Genomic DNA, 18,408 nt, shown 5'->3' with positions numbered 1-18,408 from the left:
GCAGGAAAGGGGACAAGGCACATGCAGAATGAAGTGAAATACAGAAGAATGGGGTTCCCTGGGGCTCTTGGGACATGGTCAGGAGGTGGAGCTGAGTTAAATCAGGAAAATAGATACCTTCCTATTAGTAGACTGTTCCTGGTTTTGCTTTAAAATTGGACAGGAATATAATCAGAGTGTCGTATGCTGCTGTTTGCCAACTTTGTGCATGTATGAGCTCAGGCAGACGATAGCAAGCCTGTGCTGTGGACTCCAGTGTGGTGTTAAAAATGTCAATCCAAATAACTGACAGCTAGAAAAGTCACTGACACAGCTGGCATTGTTTGGGGGGATAATCTCTTCAGATTTTACATACTTACAGGACAAAAAAACTGCTCAACACAATTTGAAGTGCCACCATCCACTGAGCTTTCTGAATTTACAGCACTTGGAATTATACAACAGAATGGAAAGGAAGCAGTCTTGTGTTAGGAGACTTCATCCTACTATGCTAGAGATTGCAAAGGCTGCAAAGGGCCAGACTGCTATGATACATTTATGTGATATAAAGGAGAGGAATAAGGTAAAACAAATCTTGCATGCCATTAAGAACACGATGTTACTGACAGTGCCTGAGTGAAGTGAGCAATTCAGGGAGAGACTGATACCACAGCTAGCAGCTACCTCCAGCTGCCAGACTTGCCTCGAGTTCTGATTGTGCCTCTGCAGAAAGTGCATTTCTGAGAGTAAGAAGGGATCTCAGTAGCCCAATAAGCCATTCAGTTTGATGTGATCACCATACATTATGGCAGCCAATGTCATCTGTTATGTTTTGCGTGCATTTAATACTCTGTTTAGAAATTACCAAGTGGTTCTGAAGGATAACAGGATAACATCCCCCCCTGAACTGCATTCACTTCTTCATCCAGCTCCTCAGCCTGTGGCTAGAAAGTGCTGCAGGCTCCTCTTAGTATCATGCATTGAGACCCTTAGAAAGACACAATGGTTTAAATTATTCCACTGAGGGTTTGTTCTGTATTATGTTATTCTGGGAAACACGAGGTGAGAGAATTAGTTAATATTTTAGGCTATAGGAGGTAAATCAAGGAGGTGTGTGTATGGAGTGTGTAAGTTCAGGGTTGCTGCAGTTAAATATCACTGCAATCACATATCACACCATGAGTACATGTAATTGTCTCCCAAACTGAAGACTGAATTATTACAGGTTCCCTTATTGCATATTACTTCCCCAAACAAGAGACAGCAACATGTGGTATTAGCAAAGCAGATGATTCATTCTGATAGGCTACTTAAAATATGCCAATGCCATCAGCTACAGCTCAGCCAAAATCTCCATGTCTGAAATAAACATTGATCTGATGGAGTCTTGCCTTAATTTTTAAAACATAACAGCAGGGGGCAAGGAGGGACAGGGTTTTTCCCTGAGAACTAGCTGCTTACACAACAGAAGTGAGGTACACGTTCAGTGCTTACTGTTCTTTTTTCTAAATAATTCTCCCCAGAACCTGTGATTGCAATGGCAAAGTTCTGAAGAATTCTAAGGCTTTTAAAGGTCTTATTTCATAATAATTCAGTTTTCAGCAAATAATCTGGAAAATGCATCCTGCATTGCACATTGTGCATAAGATTGCAGAAATGTATTTTTAGGGTCATGAGCTGAATTAACATCTGGCTTGATGGATATTTCAGATGTATTACATGCATTTGGTCTGAATGTAGCTCACTTCTTACTTTTTCCCCATCAGATTATGCAGTGGCATTTATTCTATGTACTTACAGCATGCAACCTTTCCCTAACATCTGAGTAAATGTTGGATTTTCAATCATCTGGCATACTTGTAAGTTCTCTACATTTTTTATTACTTTGCTTACAGCTAATTATTCTGGACACAGCACAGTCTATTTATATGCTTTGTAAACACTCCCTCTTCCAAATGCCTTGTGGTATCATTTTCTTCAGTGTCTTTATGGAAGACTGTCAAATGAGGGAAGCAGCTGAACTGGAGAGGCATAGGAAAGAATGGAAAATAAATCCCCTAACATCAACAAGGAAGCAACTAGGAAGCAGTCCTAGCAGCTGTTTCCCTGATAATGATTCTGTTAAATTTATTTATAGATCTGGACTAATATGTTACCTGCTGCTATGCAAAATGATGACTAGATTTTTTTCCTGTCAGACTTCTAAGTAAAATAATGCTTCCAGAGATGGTGACACCCACCACCTCCTTGGACAATTTATTCCAATGCCTAACCACTCTCAGGGAGAAAATTTATTCTAATATCCAATCTACTCCCAGTGCAACTTAAGGTCACTTCCCCTTATCCTTTCACTTGGGACATGGAAGAAGACCATGACCACCTCATGACATCTTCCTTCCAGGCAGTTGAAGAGGGTAGTGAGACTCCTCCTGAGCCTCCTTTTTTTCCACCTTAAACACCCCCAGCTTCCTCAGCTGCTCCTCATGATACCTGTGCTTCAGGCCCTTCCCCAGCTCCATTGCTCTTCTCTGAAAGACTCCAGCCCCTCAATGTCTGTCTTGAAGTGAGGGGCCCAAACCTGGACACTTTGATGCCACTTGGATTCTTCTTGATGACAGTCTGACAGCAGGGATAAGACTTCTAGTGCTCCTGCTGGCACCAGCATTTCCTCAAAAGTACCATGAGAATAGTAGAATTATCTTCTTAATGCATGTTTTCATTTTGTGGATTAACACATCATTTCCAGTTCTGTGTGCAGGACAAGAGTGTTTGCCTGGCAGTAGCTGGTACATGTCATTTCTTCCAGCAATCCAGATGAAGCCCAAAAGTCTTACTGCTGCACTTGTCAAACCAAAGGTGCTTAAAATCTTTTCCATTCTCCAAAGAGAAGACGTCTCCTTTGAGAGGAGACAAAGAGCTGGTGCTGGCTGTCAGAGGCACTGGTGAAATGTCACAACATAAAACCCCTGGTGCATTTGACAGTTTACTGGCATTTTGCTAAAGTGAACTGGACCTGCTATAGATGATCTTTCTGAAAATGAAAGTCATGTTCATATAAAGAAGTGTCACTGAAATACTCAGGTGGATTTAAGAGAGGGTTTTATTTATTTATTATTATTTTTGTTTAACACCTTTTGATTGCCATTTTTTGTTCAGGAGTCTGCTTTAACAAACGGAGTTGTTTAGGCTCTATGAACACTCCCAATGAAACGACCCAAATTTAACGGTAAATTACAAAAAACCCCAAACAAGCAAAATACTTGTAAAAATATTATTGATTAGAAAATTATTTCTTTAAGCCTGGGGTCACCACAGGAATGGTGTAAATATTGTGAAAAACATTTAGTGATATTTGCACAACTTACTGTGTCTTTAAACTTTAAATAGAAATAATTTCTGAGATGTAAAAATATTAATTTTGTTGAGAATTTTTATTAATTTTCTTTTTCCAAGAGGTAAATAACAATGTTGTGGCATTTGCATACATAACATTCAATCACTACAAGTGTTACTAAGAGAGAATATTTATCTCTGGAAAAGGGCAGTCATCTTACATGTGTTGGCTGAGCACTTTAAAGCTGAACATCTGATAACTATAAATGCTATTTTTCATACACACATTCTATTGCTATAAGTACTCAAGATAAAAATACAATCCCCAAACAATAAAACAGAAAAATAATAAAGTGTAGAATTTTAATGGGTTTTTTCCCTCTTATTGGCTTTAGAGATGTCTACATTTTGATATGCGTGAATGGCTGCTGTTGTTGGATAGTTCAAAAACCTTTAAGCAGCAGGTAAAGAGTATGCTGTGCCTCTGGCTGAAAATGGAGGCTGCGGTAAGGTTTGGCATCTTCTGCTTCAAAGAAAACTGCTGAAGTCTGGAGGTGCAGCAGATGGTTGTGCCAGCCCAAGGTCTCTTGCTTTGCCATTACAACCCACACAGATCAGGAGCCTTTCAAAGAGCAGCAGCTCAACTGCGTCCAGGAGAGATGCTGCAGATTTCCCCTCCACACTTCCTGGAGGTCCTAAGGTGCAACACTCACTCATCTGGAGGACCTGGAGCACCAGAAGAAGGTTGGAGGCCTGGGGAAAGTAATCCAGGACCCTGTAAGGACTCCAGTGTGCAAAGTGAGGTTGCAAACAAAAATCAATGCTGGTTCTTTGACAAGTTCTGAACTTCTCGGCTTTAAAGAAGTTAATTCATTAAACTGTTGCATGTGTGTTTGGGTCAACATGGTGCAGTTACTCATCTGTTGTTCAGCTTTTGACTATGTCTAAGCCAACACTGGATAGCTAAACAACCATGAGGTTTTTACTGCTTTCTTTAATAAGAATAATCCAGGCACATCTGGCTTAATGAACTTCTTTGATCCCAGCAGAAAAAATGAGTCTCATCTCTCAGATGTATTAAATTTTTTTTCTAATTTTTCATTTTTAAGTGAGTGTTTATAAGAGGATTTTATTCTGTTTCTTACATGACATGAGTGGGGAGAAGCAGGAGGAAGAGTTATCAGAAATAATTCTGTGCCTGGTGACTTAGTCCTTTACTTTCCTGCAACAGTAGTTATTCTTCACACATTAATTTTAAAAGACTGAGGAACACAATCAAAATTTCATCTCTAAAAATAAAGTGATGAAACAACCTATTAAAATACTATGCTATATTGGTGGTACAGCTGTAAGGGATTTACAAAAATTAATTATATAACTATTGTAAAAATATCAGCATTGAAGTTAGTGCCAATGTATTTTGGTCTTGGGCTCCACATTTTCATCTGTCTGGTATTTTCAGGAAAAGCAGTCAACCTAAAATCTTTCTCTATAGAATTTTTTCACCCACCATTATACATGCCTGATCTAAAATTCTTGATTTGAAAGTTAAATGTTTCTCATACAAAAATACCATGTTGTTGTTGACATTTTATATTTTTGGCTTTCTTAAATCCAGATATTCCAAGAAACCAGACAACAATAAGTCACTTTTTTTTCCCCTTTATTTGGAGTTAAAGAGTACTGAAGAAGTCTGATGATGACTTACTCATGTGAGAGACAACAGAGGTGGGAAGTATTACAATTTTTGTTTTCATTGCTAATGTTAATACCTGCCTGAAATTCCTGTTTTGTTGAATGTAATCAACAATAGTTGATTGTTGTCAGCTTTAAATTACTCCATTGTTCCACAAAATTTAGGTAGGCTATGTGTTAAAAGACTCAGGATATTTAAAAACCTCTAGAGAGAATTGGTGGGAAGCTGGAGGAAACTTTCTGACACATCAGAGCAATCACTTATTGTTAATGGTTGAGCCAACTAGGTCAAATTGGTCAAATTACTTATGTCTTGCAATTAAATTTCTTACTTCCTTAAGATGGAGTTCAATCTGTTCATGATATGATGATATTCCTCAGTTTCAAAGTCTGAACAGGGGAAATGGACTTGTGGCTGTCTCAATCAATTATATTTTGTATCATTTTGAAGGTCATAAACAGGAGTCTCATGGAATTTTCTGCTTTTATAATTGGTGAGAAAATTCTGATAAGACTTCTAATATGGGAACAAGCCTTCTTATTGCAAGGCAGGGATTTAACGTGGTGTTAGCCAGCAAGCATCAGTATCTCACCTCTCATCAGGTGAGAAGGTGGAGGCCCAAAGCTTCTGCAAACATCCCCTGCAGTTGCCAGAAGCTAATTTTGCAGAAGCAAGCTAACATTGTATTTTTAATTATTGCAGAAGGAACACATATTGTTGGCTGCAGGGCAGCAGTGTGAGAATCCAAGCAGCCAAGGCCTGGAAGCAGAGATGATCAGGAAAGTCTTTTCTAGGACTGATGAACTGCAGAATGAAGCATCTCCCACAGTTGCTGACAAAAGGAAGGGAACGTCTTCAAAAAGCACTGGCCTAATGCAGGACTCTCTGTGGCTTCAGAATGAAATAATTCTCAGATGACTGCGCCGGTTCTTCCAGATGTGTGAGCAATTTTTAGTGCTGATGAGATTTTGCTAGCCAGCTAAGAGCATATGAGTGTGGCTGGTTTACTTCAGATGGGGTCTGTTTTATTTTGCAGAGAATGGTCTTCAGGAAATACCTGTAGATTTTAGCCTGCAGAAGGATGTCCTGTACAATGTCTCAAAGGGTTTTTGACCCATTGTTGCAGTGTGAAAGGGTGTTACAGGGCAATACCAGGGAGGTTAAGTAAGTGTCCTTGGGTGCTATAAGCTTATAGGTTTTTTACCTCAGCCAACAACAGATTTTTATTCCTTTGCAAAAGTAGTCTTTTACTTCTTTTTTAATGATGGGCAAAGATTTATACCATGACCAAGAAAACCAGGACCCTTTGGGGAAGGCTCCTGCTATGGACAGGAGGCTTTGGGGAGACATGCTGAGGAAGCCCTGATGCAGGGGACCCCGTCAGGGTTTCTGAATGTCCATGGCAGGAGGTTACAGCCACCATACTGTTGAGGGAATGCTCCTTTAACACACTCACTGAGGCCTGTCTTGCTCTGTGTGTCTCAGCACACCCCAGTAGTGATGGTAGGAATCAGACTCTTAGCTGTGTTTATGGACTTTGCTTACAAGGGGTTTTTCAGTTCAATGAGTATCCCAGAAAATACCTCATGGCTCATACATCTTCGTGCCTGTAGGAGTGGGTGGCTCCACTTCCTGCCTGGATGGCAAAACACTCCATCGATGATGGGATACAGATTAACCAAAGATCATAGTTGCTGGGTTTCCTCTAACTCCTCCTTGTTTTAGTCTCACTGGTTGTTCTTAGGCTCCAGAGACCCTCTTTAACACAGAAATTTACTATGCTTGTCTCTTGGCAATTTGGCCTATTTGGTAATTAGAGTCTTCTCATTTGGTGAGCTGCTCCCATGGTCCCCTAGTTACACTCATTCTTGCTCTTGTACTTTGTGTTCCCTCATTACTTTCCTAATAACTGCTTCTGAGGCTCCTCTCCTCCTTTAATGTTTCTTGTGTGTTTGGCTAGGCTTCTTTGCATTCTTGGTATGGCATATTTGTGCCATCACTGGAACAAGACGTCACAGCTTTTCAGAGGCTGTGTGTGTGGTTACTCCTCTAGCAGGCTTGGCTTCAGTTGCCTGTTGGAGCTCTCTCCACGTGAGTTTTTATTGTGCTTCACGGTGAGTTTCTGCTATAGAAGTGACTTTCAAGAATGGATAGTACCTGTACTTGTAAACAACTGCAAGTATCTTGGCTTCAGTGGGACACCTTTCAGCTGGAGCCGCTGGAGTCTTGTGGTCTGGAGTCTCTACCCTGCCTTGTGGTTCACTAAGACTCTTCTGTTTCTTGCTCCTGGCTGAATATATTCCCTTGTTTGCTTTAACTAAGTATCTTAAGGAATCTCACTAGTCTATACAGTTATTTGTGGCTTGGCATTTTTCTCAGTCCTGACTCTACCATGCCATTTTTCTTGCTCTGTGAGCCAGGACCTCTGGTACCCCATACCCACAGCATCTCTCCTTTCCTCTCTCAGCTCCTTCCCGTCACAGGTTTTTGTGTGTTGGTCTTGTAAGGCAGCAAAATCCTCTCCACTCTGAATGCTTCAGAATGTAAATTGATGCTAATTTTCTCTTTAGTTTCCTGGTTTGAAATTAGAAGGGATAGGATTAATCCAAATAGTCATCAACTGTGCTCTTTAAAGGCATTTCCAGATTTTTGGCAGGTTCAAAACTCTCAAAAGGTAACAGGCATAACTAGAGAGAGAAGGCAAACATTGCTCATAACAATTTCTTTCATTTTCTACAAAGAATAGGCAAGTCTAATGGTTTCAGACCTGGAGTCCTCTTTTATTCAACTTTAGCCAATTGTTGTCAAAGGCAGGCTGTAATCCTTTCCATTTCTTGTATTTCTTAATCACGTTTGATAACTTAGTAACTTTCTTTAACCAGAGCAATGTGTTAAACTTTCTTTTTGGCTGCCACAGAGAATTCTAAACAATTTTGCTGAACTAGGTTCCAGCAGTTTTGGTACTTAGCCTAACACCATATACTGTGGTGTGCAGAGAAAATCAGTTCTCCAAAAGGAACTCAATAGCAGCCTGGACCTTTTGCCAAAAATTCCTAATTTTGGGACAGTACCAGGAAACTTGTGTGGGTCCCATTTTGCTCCTACTCAGTTCAAAGGCAAAGCTCCTCCCAATTGCAGAGGGATGAAGTTCAGGCTCCAACACTCCCGTTCAGGCTCCCCACATTCCCATTTCACACATTTTCCTTCAAATTCTTTTTTTTTCCCCTTTATTTTTAGGCTCTGGCAAAACCCTTGCACTCTCCCGTACATTTTCTGGAAGGCAAATCACAGATAGGAACCATTTTCCTCATCTCTTACTCTATTTAAGAGTAGCTCCTGTTTTGTGCCCCAAAGCACGGCTGGAACTCAGCAGCTGTAATCTGGAGTGACAGATGAGCAAGTCAGATCATGAAAGGAGGAAAAAGCTGCTGGAAAAGGAGCAAACAAACAGAAGGAAATCTTGTAATCGTATTAGAAAGGCAAGGAGTGATATCTCGGAGGAATTAATTTTGCATTTCAGTAATCACTGAGTTCGCTTGGAAAGATGATAAATTGGGGATAGGCTGTGGACAAGCAGGGGATAGCAGCTGTGGAAAGATGGGATTTTGGGACATTTGCCATAGGAAATGAAACTTTCATTATCACTATTTTGCAGTAAGTGCTAATAGGTTTGGAGCTTGACCATTGTCTTAGGTGTGAGTAAGTATACAGACTGCTATATATAGCTTTGGAAATAAACACACGTAATCTGATAGCTTTAAACATAGTTGGTTTTCTTATTAGACTGTAAGAAGACTTGGAAGAAGCAAGTATAATAATAGAACTAATACTGATTTTTGCCACAAAGCTTAGAAGAGAAGCAGCTCTGCATGGTCCTACAATGGAAGAAAAGCAACTGAGGTGCACAATAGCATCAGCCACTTCTCAAAAAACAGGAGTGCGAGAGCTTCCAGGTAGAAGGACAAGGGAGGGGGAGAAGGAACGTGCCTGGCACATTCCTGACCCATTTGTGGATACATGATTCAGAGATGTGTGAGCTGTGTGCAGTGAGGCAATGGAAGGGCACAGGTAGCCTGTCCCTGTAGCCTGTGTCTCCCCATGGCCAAAGAACCTGTCCAAACAGCCCAAAGGCTGTGTTCAACCCCAGCAGGGGCTGTAACAAGGACACAAGGGGCAAAGCGCCAACAAGAAGTCAAGTCCTACTTAGTGAAATTAATTGGGTTGTTCTGAATATAGAAAACTGAACAACAAATGCCAGTTTTTACACTTTATACTGCTTTAAGTAACTGCATGATCAGGGTCAGCCAGCTTTATCTACACCCTGTGTATGTAGCTGGCAAGAATTTCAAGTTGTGCTTTCTGCAATGCAAATGCTGCTAGAAGGGGACATCTCTGCATGAAATGCCCCCAGCCCATCTCACCACGTGTTGCAGGATGGCTCCTGTACTTGTAGATGTGCACTACAACAAGGGCAGGATTTATCCAGGGTCACTCTCACAGAAGAATTCTCTCCATAATATCCCTAATGCTAATGCTAAAAAGTTAAGAAAACAACTCTTTGTCTACGTCACACATTATATGTTCTTTAAGAGATTGATAGGTTTCAAGGAAGGGCACCAAACCAAATCAGTAATGTTAGTGTGGTAGTTCATGGTAATGCTGATAAACAAAACCTAATAAAATATAATACTTTTTTTTGTTGGAAGCCATTAAAGTGTGATTTAAAACAGAGAAGCTGACAAATACTTTATTGCAGAAGTGTCCAATATCTGCCTGGGCAGGCATTATGTTCTCTTCAGAGAAAATACATATTTTCACATTTTTCTGTCAGTATAACCAAGAAAGTCAAATGCTGTCAGCTTTTACCTTTGGCTTTCAAAAAGTGATGTAAACAGCAAATCCCATCGTAGTCTATGAGAGTATACAAGTTCTGAATTATTTAAGATATTGAAAATCAAATTGAATTTGAAATAAAACATTCTGCTGCATTGCCTGAAAAATAACTTTTCCCCCTGTAACTTTGGGTTCTTACCCCAGTAAAATTCAGCATCTTAGGTTCCCTCCTTAGCTCTTGGTTCCCTCAAAATTCTACCCTGCCCCCCATCTCTTTGCCAGTTGCCAGCTACCTGGATCACCCAGAGAAGTCCTTTTCAGCAAAGGGAGGCACCCTCAGTGACAACAATATATAATTTTTGTCTTTTACAGCCTTTCTTTTTGTTTTAGCAGTCCCATTATTTTCTGCTGTTTGGGAATATCTTTGGTTTTATTTCATGACACCTTTCTGCAATTTATCTACGACTGGAAGGTATTTGCTGCATGTCATGGATGTGACATGCATCTGCATGAGAAATCTTCATTCTTGTAGCACCCAGAAAGAGGTAAGCATCATAACCCTAACTCACATCACGTTTCTTCTGAAGTTCATGGAAATTTTGCCTCAGTAAGGCTGCAGGACTCGACCACGTGTTTGCTGTTCAGTGTGTACTGCAACGTCTGGTATTGTTTAACTCTACCGTGTTTGTTCCTAGTGATAGTTTGCATAAAGACGTCTTATGGGATAAAGTTACAAATAGGCTTTGTTTTGCGGACAAGGTAAGAGAACTGGAAATTAAAGCTAAAAAGTCCTTTGTCTCTCTGGGAAGACAGTGAAGGGTGTCATATTTCTTTGGCATTGTAATGCTACTAAATTACATCTGCTCCTCAAACATTTTTCAGAGGGAGGATTTCTAGACCCAACTCCAATTATACTAGAGATACAAAACGTCCAGCGCTCTCAGCTTTTGTGTTTAGATCATTTTATCAACTCTCCCCGCCCGCCCCCAGATTTTAATTTAACTTGCAGCTTCCTGCCGAGTCTCCGCAGCTGGAGCCCAGCGGCAGCCGAAGGCTCCTCTCGCCCTCCGGCTGCACCGAAGGCATCACCTGTCCCGGCGCTGCGCCGCACCTGGGCGCGGGCGGGGCCGGCCCGGGCACTGCGCGCCGGCGGAACCGGCTCCGGGCCGGCTGTCCGGGTCCGGGCTGTCCGTCCCGGCTCCGGGCTGGCCGCGGGCCGGCGCCCGGGGGAGCGGCGGGGCAGCGCGCACCATGCGGGGCCGCGGCCCGGCCCGCCCCGGGGCCCGCGTGTGCTGATGTAATCGCCAGGCAGGCAGCGCTGAAATTCAACACCGCGGCGGGCGGGAGCTCCGCCGGTGCCGGGGCAGGCGGTGCAGCGCCGCTCCGCCGCCGGACTCCGCGGGCAGCCGCGGGGCGCCCCCGCCGCCCGGCCCCCGGCGCTCCCCCCGCCCGCCGCGCCGCCCCCGCGGGCTGTACGCGGGCCGGGCCGCCCTCGGGCTTGCGCGGAGCTCGGCGGAGACCTCGGGGCCGGCGGGCGTTCATGGACAGGAGCTGACCCTGCGGCGGCGCGGCGCTCGGCTTTCCCTCGGATCTCCGCTGCCCGGGCAAATGCATACAAATGCATTTGGGAGCCGAGAGGACAAGGCGAGGACGCGTCTCTCCCGCGGCGCAAACGTAAGCGGGAGCCGGCGAGACGGGGCGCACCGCGCCGCCAACCCCGCCGCGGGGCCGGGCAGGGCATGGGGCTGCGGCTCGGCTCCTGCCGCGGCCAGGGGACGACGACCCCGGCGGGCAGTGTCCCCGGCCGGAACCCCGCGGGGTCCCCGGCGGACCGGCGGGGTGCTGGCTGCCTGGACGGAGACCGCCTGTATCGCTGGCTGCTCCTGTCTCTCTCCTCCGCGCCCCTGGTGTCGTTCTGGATGTGACCTGTCCCGTCCAGCACCCTCGTGTCATCCTTCCCGAGCCCGCACCGGGCAGCCTGGCTCTGGTGTCCCCGGGGAGCGGGGCAGCCTGACCCGAGACAGTCCCCGAGCGGGAGCGAGGGTCCGGGGCCGGCGCTCCGCAGTGGCCGCAGTAACCTGGCAGCCCGTGCACCTCATTGGTACCTAGCTAGTAAAACGCGGCAAACAAGCAAAAGCCTGTAGAATTAACGCTGCAGAGCTAAGGCTACTCTGTTAATGCCAGAGATAGCCCGGTGAGCTGCTCTGTATTCACATGCTCTTGCAATCGGCTCAGGTAGTTCTAACGCATCCTCACCTGTGATGCGAAGGTAGAGCTCTGCTCTCTACAGTTTACCTAAAAGCAGCCTCGGTAAAATGACTGTGAATTTATGATCGTTGTAACGCTATTAGAGAGGTTACTTGTCTGTGTCTCTCTTTGTAAAGGGCAGAGTTTGTTCTGCCTGTGTCTTGAGTTTACTGAGCGTTCTGAGTGGGGCAGAAGAATTTGTTTAGTGTTGTAGTGAGGATCATGCTGCTAAAGTGTGCTTGGTGCATAATCTGGGTGTACTTGAATGCTCGTGAGCACTTAAGGGGCTGCCTGAAGGTGGCCTTCCCAGGAGATCTGTTTTTAATGGCTGTGTCTTTGGGGCTTCTTCAGGAATTGTCTGAGTGCAAATCCAAAGAATGGTTTGATTTGAAATCTGTAAAAGGGTATTGCTGATGGAGAAACATAAATTGCATTACAGGAAAGAGACGCAGTAGTAGAGAGGCAGTTTAGTCAAGTTGAAAATCTGAGGTAGCTTAAGAATATACATCTGTATGCTTCTATAATGTTTACCTAATTTACTTCTATAGAGAGCAAGCAACCTGGTCACTTGCTGGTATTAAGAAACCAGAATTCCTTGCAAAAGGATCAGGTTTCCTTAGAATATGTCAAACCAGTAAATCCCTTGCAACTTCAACCACTTTTTTGTTGAAATACCATTAGGTCAGGCCTGTATAGCTGTGTCTCTGCAGGTTAAATAAATAAAACAGCTGCATGGCTTCTAGATCTCTCACCCCATTTATTGACAGAATATTTAAAATATGAACAGCCTTGTGTCACACTTGTTTCTTGCAAGCATCAAGTTGTAGTATGTTTGAAGAATGATCTACAAAATATACAGAGACAAACCCTGTGAAAGAAGAGTATTTCATGTGAGTAGGAATTCAAGCTGTATACTTTTGCCTTCAGGCAGAAAAAAACCCTCATGTATGCTATCTGGAGAAGTAGTGCAAGCAATAAGAGATTTATTTGTAAAACTGTTCTAAAAATCACATATTTTCAATTTTTTTTCCTTTTAGAAATACTAACAGAATTGACTGTTCTTCTGGATGTGAAGTTTCTAATTTTAAACCAGATGCTGTCCAAAGAATGGACCACCAGGCAGGGAGTTTCCTTTCTCTGAACCCCAGTCCTGTTGTAGGACTCTTCTTAAGCCACTGTTCCTCTACCTCTCACCTCATCTTGTATTTCTTCCATTTCCTATTCATTCAAATTTTGAAATTTGGCAAAGGATTCAGGAGCTTCCCTTCTTGCTGGCTAATTCCATGGCGCCATCTGTGACCAAAGGCCATGTGAGTGTCACACCAGAGAGATTTTGCAGGCTGTTGTGTCCCCTCAAACTGTGTTGTTAGTAGGTCTTTTAAAAATTGGGAAGCATCACTGGACCTGCTGGCTAATTTTGTTATAGCAGCAAGGAAAGTTATATTTCTTTTTATACCTTGAAAGATAAGGTTTATAAACTCTTGAGGTCTTTGAGAATTCCAGGTCATTTCTGTCCACAATGTGCTGTGACCTTTCCAAAGTCCTTCTCAGGGTTGATGGACCCAAACCGTGCCATGCTCCTCAGCAGTCCCCAGACAGATTCAGTCAAGAAATGTGTGTGGGGCAGGTGCTGGTGTTTAAATTGTCGTCCCTGAGGAGTGCAGGACTGAATGCACCTGTGGCAAACAGGTTTACTTGTTTTTCCTAGCAGCCAGCTAGTGGTATTTCTTCCTTTAAACCTCAGATTTAGGAAACTAGGCTGGAATGAAGAAGATACAGCTGTGCTCTGACCAAACCTGAGTTCTGTATGCTGCTGAGTAGTCTTCAGAGGGTGGAATTTTTCATTGTAGCTTGCCACAACTTGCTTTGAAGCTTATCCATTTTCTTATCCATGCATCACCCCTAATGCAAAAAAGCACCATGAGTGATTGCTGTCCGCTCTGTAGGAAGAGGTAAATGGCCACAAGATGTCAAAGATTATCAGAAAGATAAACTCAGTTTTAAGTAGTAGAATAGCTTAATCACATTTGGTAGGGCCTTCCTCCAAAATGGTTCAGTAGTGGCCCTCAGCATATGCTTGCATGTAAAATAGAGCAGATGAGAATGTAGAAGAAGGGGAAGAAGTTTGAGATATCCCTTGGCTATGCCCTAAAGCCTAGGTATTGGAACAGCTTCAGGTGTGATGTTAAATGAGGAAAAAATAGCCAGCATTTGGGTCAGCTGAAGTCTTCCATGCCACATAATTCTGCATGTTCAAGGAATGGAAACACCTCCAGGAGCTGTGGACTCAGCTGAGAGAAGGAGCCAAGCTCTGTGCAGCTATGGCAGATGATGGATCAAACCTCATGCACGTCATGCAGCAGGGAGCCTGGTGTCTCAGTGGCTGTGCTGGTGTGAGAGTGGAGACTGAGAACTGACTGTTCCGCAAATGTACAGAGCAGTGATCTCAACCAGCAGGGAGGGTTTGCATGGATTAGGTTGCACATGGTTTCATTTACAAAACATTTTACTTGTGGAAAAAGATAGAAGGAAGTCTCACTTTCCTCACACATTAGAGGATCCCCAGCACTATGGCTGTCTCTGGTCCCTGTTTTTTCTCTTAGCCGATAACTCATCTGTTCTTGACATTAGCTGGAGAGCACTGTGTAAGCCAGACGTTTGTCTTTACTTCTCACTAAATGTTTCTGCATATCCAGTTACATCTGTGTAATTTACAGTCCTGGGAACATTTTGGAATTTCTTGCTTTCCTACAAGGTTTGCTGGGAAGAGGCAGGTACCTGACACACACAGCTTTGAACCTGGCTGGTGTAGTAGAAGAAGCTGTTGTAATTATTACAGGAGTCATCTTTGAATTTTGGGCTCTGTGATTCTTTGAGCATCCTTATTTTGTAGCTAGCTAAAACGTTTATGTCATTTTTAGTGGCACATTTTGCACCTTTGAAAACACTGAGGTTCAAATCAAGGGTTGTCCTGAGTTTTAGCTGATGCAGTGCCATGCATGGACTTTCTTTGTGGCAGAGCTATCTCCTGTCACAGAGTTTCTCATTTGATCAAAAGATAATGCATTGCATGATGCAGAAACTTTGAACGTGAATTCTGGTCTTCAGAACTCTGAAGAAACTGAAATGAGTGTCCTGTAGTGGATGGGCTGTTTGGACAACAGTCAGTGTTAGGTCGTTTTAGAAGTGGCAGAACTGCTCCAGTAGACATTTCATGTCTGTAGCAGGAGAGAGCTTGGAGGGAGGAAGAGCTAGGGACTGTAGTGGTGGTTAATTAAAGAACATGCCCCTACAAGCATGGTGGGATGTGTAAAGCTTAGTTTCCACCTTTCCCTCCCTCTGTGATCAGAGCTGAAGCACTGATGCATATTTTTGAATATCCTATATGTTCTGTGCATTTTCATCTCAAAGGCATGATGTATCTACCATTTTACAGTGGCAATGATGACTATCGTGCCTTATTGTTCCTTAAATTATTCATTTGTTCTGTTTGCCAAAATTTAAGCTCTCACAATATACAAATCCACTTGATAAAACCAGGTTATTGCTCTGTGGTTTTCATGCACTTGGATGTTTCTGAAATGTTTGAATTCCAAACCCTTTAAAGAATTAGTAAGACTTTTCACTAAATACTGCTGTATGTGTGTGTATGCGTATGTACTTATCTCTCCTTTCTGTTTAAACCATATATTCCTGTATGAAGTGGTAGTGTTTTCTTCCTACCTTTTTTTTTAATGTGAAAATCTAATTAGCTGGCAAAATTAGGTGACATGAAGTTAGATGTGTTTAGTTGTAACTATGTTACTTTCAAATACACTTGATTCCAGACACTCAAGTGCTCTCTGACCTGCTCCAGGAAACATTTTTAGTCACTCTAGCATTCTACATTATGAAAAATCATCGAGATTACACACATTAATGAGCAAGAGGCTTGAGCTGGGGCTTGAGTGTGGGTTGAGTAGTTAGTATCAGAACTGTATTTTGAAATTTTCTTCTTAGAACTGAGTAGATAGAGGTTGCTATAATTGTTACATGCCTGGTTGTCCAACATTAACAGGAAATATAGTTCTCATTTATTAAAAGATTCAGTCACTGATAAGAGAGTGATTAGATGTTAATCTGGCTAATACGGTAATTAAGAAAGAGCAGACAATCTGTTCTTGATCACAGTAAAAATGTAGTCTGTACAACATTCAACACTTCTAAAGTGAATTTTGAGCACATAATCTAGATCAACCTTATATATGTTTGTTGGAACAACTGAAACCTCAGTGTGCTATCAACATTATTTTCATACTAAATCCAAAACACCCCAACAGCTACTAAGAAGAAAATTATCTCCCTGGCTGAAACCAGGGCAGGAGCCTATGACAGCTATCACTATCACACTTTTCTACCTGAGTGTGAAGTTTTAAGTTCAAATGTGATGGGATTTTTTTTTACTTTGTAAAGAGCATGACTTGCTTGTAGCACGATAAAATTTTATCATGCAAGAACAAAAATTTGACACAACATTTTCACTTATGGGAAGATTATGTGATCTAGTGAGATGGGAGGTCAAAAGTATCTAAAGTATCTAATGATTTCTGCAGAAATTAACTTGTAATTTATTTTATGGTTTCTTTAGGGTAACATTTTTTTCTTTCCAGGAAGAAATTTACTACATAGCAGCATTCATATTTGAAAGTTGCTTCAAGCAAATATAAAGCAGATGCAGTCATTTTATTAATAAAAACCAATATAAAATATATGTGCTATGTGTAAGGGCATACACAACCTCAATCTTTGTGTGAAATGCCTTCTCAGTATCAGTGGAAAGTTGTACAGTGTGATGGCTTTGATTCAGGACTTGCTGAAGTCAGTGGTATCCTGCCATGTAGATCTTGAATCAGGTTTCTAATTCCTTGGAGTTCTGCAACTGTAGATGTTTCCTCACGTGCTTTTTTCTTTTCTTTCCCTTTTAGGAAAGCTCTCCTTTTTATTGCAACATGTATAGCTGTGGGTGTTGCACAAGTACCCAAACAAGGTGAGAATGCTTTGTTTATAACAGCACATTTGTGTAATATGTTAGTAGATGAAAAGAGTGAATGGCTGTTGTTACTTGTGACCTTGGGTTCAGTTCATTAATTCATATGACTTAAAGAAAATACCAATTACAGCATAATGAGAGCAAAAGTTTAAAGCACCAGTTTGCAAAAGATGACCTTTTGAAAATTACTCAGATTTTCTGTCTATGAAATTACTTACATATTTAAGCAAGCTCTTCATAAAAAAGAAGCCTTGTACAGTGAAAAGGCTTTGATTGTGTCTTCACTGCAAGTGGGTGTCCTTGGGGGTGGCAAGCTGCGACTGAGTTACCTTTGCACTTAAGGCAGGCAAACCACTGCGCATAGCAAAGGCTGGCATCGCTAAAGCAAAATGTGAAGTTTGGTATTCATTTGGCTTTGCATTCAGATGCAGATGTTGTGAGGAAATAGGGTTGTCTTGTTTTTAGTTTCTTTTTCAATCTGCCAGCTGTTATAACAGCACCAGATGTGCAGCTTGCTCTGGAGATTGCTGTGGGAATGATGGTGACCCGAAGAGCTGGAGGCTAACGGGCCATTTAGTCACTTCTTATTTGCCATGAGAGTGGCAGCATCAGTTCTCCAGCACGGTCCTTTGCTGTACAGGTGAAGCATGAAGTAGGTCATCCTTGGCTGGTGAGTGTGTATCTGCAAATACTCATCTGAATACAAACAGATGGGTTGCGTGGTTAAGACAAGACTCATTCCTGATAATGTTTTGCTAGAGCCCTTTGGGACATCTCAGCAGCCTCCCACCATTATTCTCACCAAGGCTTTTTTCCTGCTTGTCATTCCCAGAGATTGGCAAAGCTGTATGAGATTTTCCTCCAGTTGTGGATTTTTTGTTTTGCTTGCCCCCGTTGCCTCTGTAATTTTGCCCTCCAGTGTTGCCCATTGCTTGCTGGTAAGATTGGTTGTTGATTTTTCACATCCAGCTCAATGGGGGCCATATGCTTTTGTGATGATGGGATTTCCCTGGATTTTTATAATAGCTGAGCCAAGTTCTCACTGGAGGAGGGGCAGCACTGTTGGATGTGTGTGGCCTGCCCTGCTGCAGGCCTGCAGGGATGCAAAGGGAAGAGGCAGTTTGCAGTTTCCTGGTGTAGTGGGAGCAGGTGACGGATGCCAGAGGCAGCTGTGTGGTGACAGTTTGAGTGTCTTCATCCCTCCAGCCCACCCTCCTCCTCTGCAAAGAAACCTTTACTCTCACTTCTCATGTTCCTCAGCCAGAGAATTGCTTTTCTACTGACCCTTCAG

The 18,408-nt window shown here is 42.7% G+C and overlaps 1 protein-coding gene across 2 annotated transcripts in view; it reads left to right on the top strand.

Annotated features, from left to right (window-relative positions):
* Positions 1–11,304: 11,304 nt before the first annotated feature.
* The window catches only part of COL24A1 (collagen type XXIV alpha 1 chain), a 120,981-nt gene continuing 113,877 nt past the window's right edge, over positions 11,305–18,408 (top strand). The window contains exons 1-2 of one of the 2 annotated variants that reach the window (XR_010081463.1): positions 11,305–11,515; positions 17,053–17,114. Coding sequence is in view for 1 of the 2 variants with exons in the window: in XM_063407447.1 (XP_063263517.1) it covers positions 11,460–11,515; positions 17,053–17,114 (118 nt within the window). In the remaining variant the exon portion in view is untranslated. The remainder of the gene's footprint in view (positions 11,516–17,052; positions 17,115–18,408) is intronic. The other variant, XM_063407447.1, reaches the window with a different exon arrangement.

This window comes from Prinia subflava, chromosome 10 (genome assembly GCF_021018805.1).
Source record: "Prinia subflava isolate CZ2003 ecotype Zambia chromosome 10, Cam_Psub_1.2, whole genome shotgun sequence".
NCBI classification, from domain to species: domain Eukaryota; kingdom Metazoa; phylum Chordata; class Aves; order Passeriformes; family Cisticolidae; genus Prinia; species Prinia subflava.
Note: the sequence above shows the minus strand (reverse complement) of the source record. Positions and strands in the feature narration are given on the sequence as shown.